General features: G+C 38.1%; 1 protein-coding gene across 1 annotated transcript in view; it reads right to left on the bottom strand.

Moving 5' to 3' along the window:
* LOC140159478 (protein MON2 homolog) overlaps nucleotides 1-12,214 on the bottom strand; it is a 97,267-nt gene that overhangs the window by 18,383 nt on the left and 66,670 nt on the right. Inside the window, 10 exon segments of the mRNA XM_072182965.1 lie at nucleotides 1,530-1,556; nucleotides 2,949-3,092; nucleotides 3,628-3,838; nucleotides 3,841-3,973; nucleotides 5,074-5,275; nucleotides 6,307-6,582; nucleotides 7,746-7,908; nucleotides 8,626-8,801; nucleotides 10,267-10,479; nucleotides 11,065-11,412. Of these exon segments, the coding sequence (XP_072039066.1) occupies nucleotides 1,530-1,556; nucleotides 2,949-3,092; nucleotides 3,628-3,838; nucleotides 3,841-3,973; nucleotides 5,074-5,275; nucleotides 6,307-6,582; nucleotides 7,746-7,908; nucleotides 8,626-8,801; nucleotides 10,267-10,479; nucleotides 11,065-11,412 (1,893 nt within the window).

Raw genomic sequence — 12,214 nt, 5'->3', positions numbered from 1 at the left:
AACTCTCTAGGGAAAGATTAAATCCTACTTGTGTTTACCGACCTAGAGTACCAAGTAAATAAAAAAAACAGTCAAGCAAATAAAAACCCTAAACCATGAGACAAAGAATCTTAACCCCAAAAAGAAGAAAACTGCTAATAACTTGTCAACCCAGTCAATACATCCTCTCTGGTTCTCTAAGAGTAAATTTAAGAGGGTTTCAAGTTGCTACAGTAGGCAAGTGATTGCTAATAAATACCCAACACCCATCACCATTACACAGAACATAGAACTATTCAGTGTTGAGTGGCATGACATTGTTGGCATCCAGAGCATCTGTCTTATGTAACCTCTTGCTACCCTGGACTCCTCTTCCTCTGCCATTACACCTATCACATTAAAACTTTATGGACACTACACTCAATAACTAAGTTGCAAGCTTGCAACTGTTTTTTTAATGATACTGAAACTATAACTATTTAGCACCATGAGAAGCATTCTACATACAGACTCATATAAAGGAAGATAGGGATACTTCATATTCTTTCCAGAGTAAGCGAGTTGTCATATCTGCAGACAATATTGGGGGTAATCCGTCCATCTGCTACATGCTGTTTGTTCGGTTTATATAAGGCGGAAATTATTTGGGCCTTATGTTACTGCGCGCGTCAATAAAGTCCCAACTCACGCTTGCGTAAATTCACATAAGCATACACTAGTCACGCATTACCATTCTATATCAATACAGTGTTATGAGTCTATTTTTTCTGCCTTACATAAGCTGAACAAACTTTAATTGTTGGAATTTAACACACCAATAACTAACAGAGGTCTGCCTGCATGCAAGATGGTTAACCGTAATGAAAGGACTGCATTCAATGTGAGCTATATTGTACACATCACTTTTGTTCCATCAAAAATGTGTGCATGTGAAAGACTGATCACATATCATACTGAAGACTTGTACAATGCAGTATGCCACTCCTGTCATACACCATCTGATTATTATGAGAACAATGCATATTGACAGGATAAAGTGCAGCTCATGTGGGACTGGGTGGCGTACCTTATTGTGCACTCTAGCCTAGACTTCAAAAATTTTGGTTTTGGCTTCTTAATGAAAGCATGCGAAGCCCCTAAAACTATCAGCAACCGTGAAAATAAGCCTATTCGCAAATTGAGTTGCTGAGTCGCGTGCCATTACCATTTTAACTGGATCACAACTCATTGCACAAACAGTCCAAGACATGATTATACATTCCAATTAGTGGGTTTTAGCGGGTTCAGCGGTCGGACAAGTTTAGAACTGTCAAGCTTGGCGTCAGGAGTAGCTCTGACTTCTTCAGGACAAAGTACCTAAGAATGAGACATGTAGACCGCCACATACCTACTGATGGCTCTGAAAAGAGCCGTTCACTGAAGACATGCTATGAAGAATGTGCGTTTAACTGTGTTTATGAACATAACAACTCGGATTGTATCTACATGCAAGAAAAAAATATGTGGCTTCTCTATCTTCCTTTATTTAAATCTGTATTCTTATGTACTACCTTCCACTCATGAACGACTTGCTCAAACTACATCCAAAATGGAAACAAATAAAGGGATACAAAGACAGGAAAAATGGAACCATATTTTTAATTCTGTGCTACACACACATATATACATATAAGGCCCCACAATGTCGATTCTGAGATTCCTCGCCGCCTGCGTTTTTAATGTGTTATTGCAATTTTTCACGAATTAAAATTGCCGGGTAAAAAACACTGATTTGTGCACTTTTTTTATTACTCAGAATGCAATCTGAATTTGCTTCACATACAACATCATTTGCGCATAAAAACTGTGTTTCATTCTGCATTTTGAAACTTGAGAAAATAATGAAAAAGTTAGTGCTTATTTCTGCAAACATGTGACAGGTAACTCAGGATCAAGTTTGTGAGACCTAACATGCAAAAAACATCCAAATAAATTGGTTAGTTTTGTTGCAAGGTAGATTCAAAACACAATTTCCTTGACACTGGATGAATATTAATGATTAGTATGATTAATAATTACACAAAAACAATTCAACAAGTTTCACATGCAACAAAAACATTCATTCAAGAAAGTTTTTTTTTAAAAATATGGTGGCAGTTTTCAATGCACAAGAAAATTGGATGAATTTTTTTTTTTTAACACGATGAGTAGGGCAATCAATTTGTCAAATCAGTTTAAAGATATAAACACTGCATGTTATGTCCCATCCCAGTATAACTGCAGTATTTAGCTCCCACTGCTAGGCTAGATGTAAATGCTGACCTTGTATCTATTCTGTTAAATTTAAAATTAGTCGTGACTTTAGCCCATGTCTATGACTGCTAGTAACATACTGCAGTTGCCCCTAGTTTTCTTTGAATCTATCCCATAAATGATCACTCTTCTCAACCCCCACAGAAGGTATGAGCTAAAAAATCACTTATTTTGCCATTGGTTTTCTAATTTCTTTCATGTTCACACAGGAGATTTTCTTTTGTCAACCTACTATAAAATTTCCTTTAAAAAAGGAATGGGGCACCCAATGGGAGCTTTGATGTGCTGAAATTTAACCGTTTGGATTAATATTTTCTTGTGACGCATTACAAAAAAAAACACTGAAACAAAACATCAACATGGGTTAACTGTGAAGTCCCATTGTTTTTCTTTTCCCCTTGAGTCTGGGTTTCCCAATTTGTTTTTTCAACAAACCTTTAGTCCAGGAAGCCATATTTTTTTAATGTAAAAAATACCACCCATTAAGCGATCTAGCAATATCTAATTTATATAGATGTTACACATAAACAAGTTTTGCATGTAAGTATTTATCATTGACTAGTCAATATGCAAGAAAATGTAATAGGTTCTTTTTTGTCAACATTTTTTTAAATATATTGACAACTTCAAAATACTCTTTTATAATTCCAATATTTCTCTCTACATCTTGAACTTACCTGTTTTGAAGCTGCCTTAGACAAGACTTTTGTTTCTATCTGACCATATGAGGGCGCTTGACATGCGTATGTGACAAAGGTCAAAAGCTGGTCAAAGATGGCGGGAAACATTGTCTGCATGGAGTCTGGACCATCTGACACAGCCTAAAAGAAAACAAGAAGAACTAGCGAATAATCAAATGTTCAGAAACTCCTACACGCACAAATTGACAACCCAAATGGTCCATTTTATTTAAAATCTACACTACCCCTGTGGAAGATTTTGGAAATATCTTCCACAGGGTGAACATGAATTTCAAATGGAATTAGCACATTAACTGACTTTTTTTGAAACTCACCCTCCCTATGGGGAAGATTCAGGTGGAATCTTTTCAGAGGGTGTATGAAATTCAAATGGAGCTGCATAATGTATTTATTCCATTTGAAATTCATACTCCCCCTGTGGAAGATATTTCCAAATTCTTCCACAGAGGTAGTGTAGATTTCAAATGGGCGAGCCCAATAAATATTCAAATACCAAATATTCAAATCACAAGCTCTTAATTTGTTTTTATTCCCCTTAAATAGGATCTCATTATTTATTTACACTAACTTGCAAAAGGTTTAAAATAAATTATATTTAAAACTACACAAAGAGGAATGAAACGCAAAATTTCATATTAAAAACATTAAATATTACCTTTTGTACAACATCCAGAGCATGCAGAACAGTCTGCTGCAATGCTGTCAACTCCGTCTCTGATATCGATGGTATGATGAATATTGACATATCGGCTTGCACAGGAACCGACACAGCATTCTGAAACACCATACATAACTTCTGCAGATCACCAGCCACAAATCGGGGCTTGATGTGTATGAATAATGCAGGAAAGATTTGTACTAATGATGTGATCTCCTCGGTGGTCTGATGTGTAAGATTTCTTGAAAGCTTTTGAGAGCTGCTAGTGACACTTCGTTACTTGTGCTAAGAGCCGATGCTTCGATGTGTTCAAGAAGTAATGCCCATGCTCGTGGAAAATCCCCTACAGAAAAAAATTATTGATTCAAAGAATGTTAACCCCATTAAAACTACCTGCTTCATTATCAATTGGCCCAATCAGCAACATTGTTAGAATAATTTCACCACACAAAAAAATTGGGGTGAATTATTTGCAAAGCTCCATTCTCATTGGTGATTAAAGTGAAGATATCAATCAGGGGCAATGTTAGATCGGCAGGTAGTGCTCAGGGGTCAAATTTTTGCCTCAAAAGAATATGTAACATTGTAAAGGAAAATTAGGCAACCTACTCATTATTGCAGTAATGGTGCTCAATTAAGTTGCAGTGTATACTGTAATGTCTGATATCTAGCATCTTATGCCATTAGTGTCCTGTGGAGCACCTCGTAACCCGGAATTTCCCTGGACCGGACCGGACCGGACCAGACCGGACCAAAAAAGGGTCAAGGATCCATCTGTCACATATTTACTGGTTCAGTTTGGTCCGGGTGGGTCTGGCCACTTTACATTTGGGCCAGGAAAAATAAAAAAATAAAAAATTGATGCAATATTTCAGAAAATGCAAATGTTCCAAATTTTCATCCATTTCAAATACGGTACTCCTTGCTTTGCAATAATCTCTGAGGCTCTGGACAGAGTTAATGCACTACACTGTTTCTGTACTTTTGTGTCGGAAGTTCATAGAGTTTCAATACCGGGGTATTGACAAAGAGAGAGAGAGAGAGAGTCCGGTGTAGAAAAAAAACCTTGCAGGTCGGGGTATATCAGGTTTTCTCAGAATATTCGGGTCAGGTTGGGTTCAAGGGTAGCTGGGAGTCCGGGATCAGGGTGAAGAAAATCTTGCCCGCATGGCTCTATATACCATAAATGTTCGCCTAATGGCGCTATGGGCTCCCTTGACATAATTGGAATTTTAGACACTAACTAAAAGTGCCCTCCCATACAAATCCAACCAGCAAATAAGGGCACATACCCTTAATTCTTGTTGGGATTTTTAGAGGAGGGAGCTCTCTATTTGTACATGAAATTTACCCCAAGGCAAAGGACCCCAGGTGCGCCATTAGGCGAACATTTAAGGTATACCATGACAGGGTGAAGTATTGACTTGAATTTATAGTACCAACCTAGAGATAACAGTGCATGCCTCCATGTGTTGAAGACCCTTGCTACACCAGCCAATGTGAGCACTTTGGTTTCTGCCCACTGCTTCTCTGCTGTATCCCTGGAATGATGAATTAGAATGTTGCCCTTGGCTGTTTCTGCATCTCTATCTGTAGCTGCTGAGCCAGACAGTTTCTTAACTTTGTCAAGCAATGGAAATAATACCTAGAATGGGAAATAAAAATGTTTAGTTAGTGCATAGATGCATGTACAAATTATATGCAGAATGAGGTCCTTGTTTGCAGGTATTTAAAAACGGGTGTGTGTGCATGTACTATATGTCACAAGATCCTTAAAAAGATGTCATTTCTCATTGCCTCAAAAAGAACTACAGCTTCTTTAATCTAGAAATTAGAAAGATGGGCCGTACGACTATGAACAGAGACGAGGGGCAGTACCAGCTTTCTCACATTTTCGATGAGTTTCTGCAGCAGGGACAAAGAAAATCCCTAGAAAGAAAACCAACTGGCAACCCAAAAATTCACGCTGGAAATCCCTCTACCGTCGGTTGTCAGTAATTGCAGTCATTCCTCATCAAGTGTTGACAAAGGCAACAGTGGTTGTTGAAACGTTCACAAGTAAGTGTATAATTGGATCAGATACAAGGAACTTTAGTTACTGAGTTTACTCCACCGATCCTGATGAATTTGTTCAATCATCCCAAAACCATGTTGTGAAAGTGCCCCTAGCATAACACTTGTATCTGAATGTCCACATTCACCCATGTGTCTCAAAGACTAACTACATAACACCTGACTTTATACAAAGATATTCGATATAACTCATTCCTTACACACTGAGCATCTGATCACCTCAGTGGTAGGTAAGGAATCACAATGGGAGCTGCATACAGTCTACAGAAAGGTGTTGAAGGAAAGATGAAAATATGATAATAAGATATATCTATTGGGCTATTCCATTTGAAATTCACACTACCCCTGTGGAAGATTTTGGAAATATCTTCCACAGGGGGAGTATGTTTTTCTAATGTAATTGTTCAGGGTTAATCATCTTGAAACTCATACTCCCCCACCTGTATTATGGCTTTACCTATATCTTCCACAACTGGAGTGAGTATTTTAAATGGAAGTTACCCAATTGTCTATTCTTTTCAAAACTCATACTCCCTCTGTGGAAGACCTTAGCCAAATCTTCCACATGGGTAGTCTGGACTTTAAATGGAATAGCCCACTCACCTGCCATAGTACAATTTGCCATGTGGATAGTTTAAGCAATGCTCCGTGTGCACTGATTGTTGAGAACAAAGTCTGTCCTGCACTTTTCCTGACAGCTGGTCTCGAGTCCACGCATAAGTCTGCCAGCCGTGAGTACAGGGTCAACCACAAGGCATCGAATGGTGGCACTGGCTGCTCAATGCCATCGGGCTGAGTTTCACCCATCTGTTTAGCTTCCTTTTCTAAACCTTCCCGAATCTTGTCTCGATTTTGATACAAGTAATCTGAAATATTCCACTATGGGAGAAGAAGAGAAGATATTGCTATGAATTTTTGTGATCTATTAAGACAATTCACATCGTTTTACTGGATCTATCAATGTTACTTATATATAATTTTTGAAATTTTTAATTATTCAATTTTATTTCAAGCCCTGCATTTCTGAATATGTCTATTCCTTTAAAAAATAGTTTCAATTTTAATTTAACTGCGCTCATCAGACACAATGGGGTATTATGTATAAATAATATAATAAATGGGGTATCTTAACATGTACCAACTTGGCTCTTTTTCAAACGGAATTAAATCTTGTATCTGCATGTCATTAATTCTAGATTGTATAAAATTTCATCACCCTACTACACTAATTGCCTAAGTAATTTTCTGTAATTTTGAGAACAAACTACAAAATATGTTCAAGCATGCATTTAAACATATATATATATTCACCAATCTTTGCCCAAGAACAACAGATAATGAGACAAATGAAAGGGAATATAATCAGAAATAATTAGGGTGATTACGTAACTGATGCATGCTTGAACCATCTTTTGTACTTTGTTCTCAAAATTACAAAAAATGACTTCGGCAATTATCGTAGTAGGGTGACAATTTGGTGTTTCATCAGCTGCCATGTTTTTCAATTTTTTTTTTATTATAGTAGAAATTCAATCTGAATGAACACAGTTGCTAATAGTGTGACATTTGTCCGCGTACACTGCGTGATGAACACCCACATGTGAATAATGCGGAAGTGAATCAAACCATGTCAACTCACTCATGATTGGTTAGTATACTTTCATGAAGTATCCAAGGTTGTGTGTTTGCTTAGTAATTTGAAATACAATCGCAGTCAAATCGCGTACAGCAATTAGCAGCTGTGTTCAAATGAAATTATTTAATATATACTTTGATCAGCTCGTAATCGGCGGGAATTGTTAGGCTTTTACCACTACGCCGAAAAGTAGACCCACATTAAGAGTGATATAGTTGACCTGTCTGGTCTATAGTGTTTAATAAAGTAGATAAAGTATAGACTTCAATCAATAATTTGTGATGCTTCTGGCCAGATGCCACAAGGCAATTCTCAAAATAAAATATATTGATATCATTCCGCAATGTTATAAGGCCCGAGCTGATCAAACTATAGTTGATAGTTTGTCTGCTAATATTTGACTTACAATCAAACCCACTGCAGTAAGACTAATGTTGACATCTTCCTTCTGTAAACCAAACTTGGCTGCTACACCAACGCTGATTTGTAGACAGTAGAACGGCATGATGGGAAGGAAATCTGTCACCACAAGCTGTAAACTCTGGAAACCTGACCTCACTAGACTCTCTCTGAAGTAGGTGGAAAACGTGGAGTGAATTTTGGTATAACATTGTACTTCATGTACTATGAAGCTTAAAAAAGCTTGTGCATTCAAAAGCTTGAGTATTACAGAGGTTTGATCACATTGCACCCAATGTGAGTTATCGGCACAGCACAACTTCTAGCACAAACAAGTTCAACTTCAAATCTAAGTTCACCGGGAACAAGGAAAATAAACCTGAGGTTCCTTATTTTGTCCTCCATGAACGACACACAAACATGGAGTCTAATATCTTTGCTCCAACCAGATTATCCAATGAATATACCATAAAGATTGCACATGGGTAACTTTCCCTTGGGGTAAATTTATCATACCAATAGATTGCTCCCACCTCTGAAAATCCCAACAAGAATTTAAGGGTCCATGCCCTTATTTGCTGGTGGTATTTTTATAGGAGGGCACTTTTAATTTGCACATTTAATTGTTATGTCAAGGGAGCCCATATGTGCCATTAGCCGAATCTTTACAGTACATGGGTTGACAAAAGGCGGTGCCTGAAGGAAGACTTGTGTTAGAAGGAGTAGACACCAATTCACCATAGTCAAATTACCATATTACAGGACTATCAAACTAACAAGCAAAATTGTGGATTTACCAATATCAAGACTGCGATGCCACTATTAACAAGATATATAACACATAGTATCTACAGAAGTCAACTGTATGCCAGTAGCATGACCCTTACCCCTGATCTTCTGCTACTGCTCCAATGACTCCCAATACCATGGGCCATCCATGTACCAATGACTCCCCTGTACTTGATAGCAATTGATGTACACAGTCTAATTGTTTCTGTCTGATATCAGGATGTGGAATGGAAGAGAGTTCTTGCAGAGGCCCAAGGAGCATTGTTTGTAATTTCTGTGCAAACATAAACATAATAATAATTATGATAAACATTTTACTATCTTTTATTACCAAAACTAGTCCAAAGATCCTTCTCTTTCCTTGTCATGCAACAATTCTGTGTGATAATCGCACTATAACACATGTGCATCTCTTTAGGCGCAATATCATGCACAAGCACCGATTAGTTGCAGGTACATTTCAAGCAAAACACAAATACCCCCAATTTTTGCCCCATGCATGTATTAAGATGGCGGTAGAGTAGGGGTTCTGTGGTTTTAACTCTGTGACTGCCCCTTATATGCGTACTGATTATAACATACGGCTAAACATGGAGTTCCTCTCATATTGTCAGCAGAATGTAAGAACATTGTAAAGGATATAGTATTTTAAAAATCATGTTTCTTTCTTGTTCTATAGGCCTACATCTTATTCTCCTTATCTCCCCTCCCTCCTCTCTCCTCGTTTTGCTCTCTCCTATTTCTCCCTCTCCCTCCTCCTGCTCTCTCCCTTCGTCATATTGTCTTGCGCCCTCTTCCCTTTCTCTCTCCTTCCATCCTGTCTCTCTCACTGTACGTCTCTCCTCCTTTCCCCTTGCTGTGACTCTATCAGGGTCTTGTGTCTCTCACTTTCTTCTCTGAATCCTGTCTAGCCCTCCCTCTCTCAACGGAGCTAAATAACATATGCAATTACTTCAGTGATGTACATATAAACTGGCCTCAAAAAGAAACTTATAATTTTTCACAAGGTCATATCTTAAAATCCTCTCCATAAAAATGAACAAAAATTGCACACAGGATTACTTCAATACTCTAAACACATGTCAGTAACCAAGCAGTTGTCCTACTGACACAACAGCAAAATTCACTGACATGGAACACCTTTCTGGACCAAAATTCACATCCCAACAGATTTCTTTTGTTGGGTTCCAATTATTCGCCTGTGAATGTGGTCCCGGAAGTTGTTCCGTGTCAGTGCATTTTACTGTTGTGTCAGCTGGACAACTGCTTGCTTGGTTACTGACATGTGTTTAGAGTAGAGTATTGAAGTTATCCTGTGTGTAATTTTTGTTCACGCACAGGCGAAAAATTGGAACCCAACAAAAGAAATCTGTTGGGATGTGAATTTTGGTCCAGGAAGGTGTTCCATGTCAGTGCATTTTGCTGTTGTGTCAGTTGGACAACTGTTTGGTTACTGACATGTGTTTAGAGTATAGTATTGAAGTAATCCTGTGTCCAAATTTTGTTCATTTTTATGGAGAGGATTTTAAGATAATGACCTTGTGAAATATTATATGTTTCTTTTTGAGGCCAGTTTAGATATGTGGTGAGTAGACAAGAATATGTTATCAAACATGAGTTTTAAAAAGTTTTAAAATAATGCCAATCAATCCCAAATCACCCCTGCCATCAAATAACCCTTAACCCCATGAGGAATTTGCTTTGTACAACATCCAAGCATTGTATTTCTCAACACTTACCAGATTTTCATGTAGAGGTGGTTCGTGTCTATATCCAATGGCAGCTTTGACTAATGCCGTCACAGCTTCTGCTCCCCATTCTCTCATCCTGGTGTGTGGATGCTGACAGATGTCGAGTAAATGTGCCGACACTGGACGCCAGAAAACCTCCATACGAGGCATGTTAACAAGACCAGTTTCTAATAGTTTGGCTACAGCAAACAGAGATGGCTCCTGTGTGCAAACAAACCAACATATAACAAGTTGATTCAATTTGCCTTTGAAGTAAATAACTTGTGATTTGGTGAGATCACTAAATAGCCAAATGCACTTTCTATTAATCATATCATACTTAATACAACATTTTTGGCATTTCCGATTACAGTGGGAAAATTTTTGCTTGTCTTTCCACCTACAACTTTATCCCTAAAATACTATCCCCATCAAAAACACCAACCCCACCTGGTCCTTGTTTTCCCTCATGGTCAATCAATTGTATGTTGGTGGTTTCTTTTCATATCCAGTCATTTTCAGAAAGCATTCATTTTGTCCAGTGCATTTCATAAAAGTGTAACACAAGTTCATTAACCCCATGATTGGCCAAAAAGAAGTTTTCATTATCAATTGGCCCAATCAGCAACATTGTTAGAATAATTTCACCGTGCAAAAAAAATGGGGTGAGTTATTTGCAAAGCTCCATTCTGATTGGTGATTAAAGTGAAGATATCATGTAATTGACCAATCAGAGGCAATGTTAGATCGGCAGGTAGTGCTCAGGGGATTAAAATGACTTATTGTAGTGACATACTTCAAACCTACCCTGTTATTGAATGCCATATCCATTGCTTCTGTAGACAGTTTACATAATGCATCAATAAGATGATGCAATGCCACATCATCCAAGTACTGTGAGCTCTCAAACAGACGAGACAACATGGCCGACAGTATCGGTAACTCCGCCATCACGGCTGTAGTGATCACTGTGTTGGGGGTCTCTGTAGCATTGCCAACTTTGAGTGATCCACCAGAAGCCGGTTTGAGTCCTAGGATCCAGACGAGATGTTGAAGCGTTGTGAGGACGAGATGCCATGATGTACCCAGGATTGTGCCGTGGCAGTGGGCTAGGCTTAAGATTGCACGCATGCACTGGATGTTCTTGGCGGTTAACTGATATGAGAGAGAATAAACATGAAGACATCAAGTTCAATATTGATGGTGATAAATGCACAAAGCAGCAGAAAGAGTTGGCTGAAACTATGCAATCATTCCTCAAACTATTTGGGAATAGATCCAACATATTGGCAGTAATTTTCTGTGAGATGTAACCAGTGGTGTAGTGTCATAGGGGCACGGGGGTGGGGGGCACGTGAAATTTTAAAAAATCCCATAGGGAAAGTGCCAAAAAATGGCTTGTGCCCCCCCAATCATGGTCGGTGCCCCCCAATGTGATAACCCATGCTACGCCACTGGATGTAACACAAATTGATTTTGTGCAGTCCTCGTCTATTATGTGTGCGATGTCAAGCATTATGCTACCTGAACTTGATATGCAAATTTTTGAAAAAGAATCTTGCATTTTATTTCACTCAGGTAGTTGGCATAAATAACACCAGTACATAAAGATCACATGTTCACATCCTGCATTTCAGAGGATGCGATGCAATCAATCGTATGTGACACAATCTGATCCAATCATACCAAAGTCAGCAATAATGAAATTGGGATAACTTCATTTTTAAAATCTATGATTTTGGTCTGAGTGGATCACATCATGTCACTATTATGTTGAAAATTTTGAAGAAATTTTCAGAAGTTTGTCACCTAATCAAATTTACAAGAATAAAAAAAAATTAACATTGATTTTGGCAACTGTTTGCACTGTGTGTTTGTGATGTTGAATATCTATTAATTGTTCATGAAAGTTCATCTGTGTTGGTATAAATCATGATTTTGATTTAAACTTTTGATC

The sequence above is a fragment of the Amphiura filiformis genome, chromosome 8, assembly GCF_039555335.1.
Source record: "Amphiura filiformis chromosome 8, Afil_fr2py, whole genome shotgun sequence".
NCBI lineage: Eukaryota > Metazoa > Echinodermata > Ophiuroidea > Amphilepidida > Amphiuridae > Amphiura > Amphiura filiformis.
Note: the sequence above shows the minus strand (reverse complement) of the source record. Positions and strands in the feature narration are given on the sequence as shown.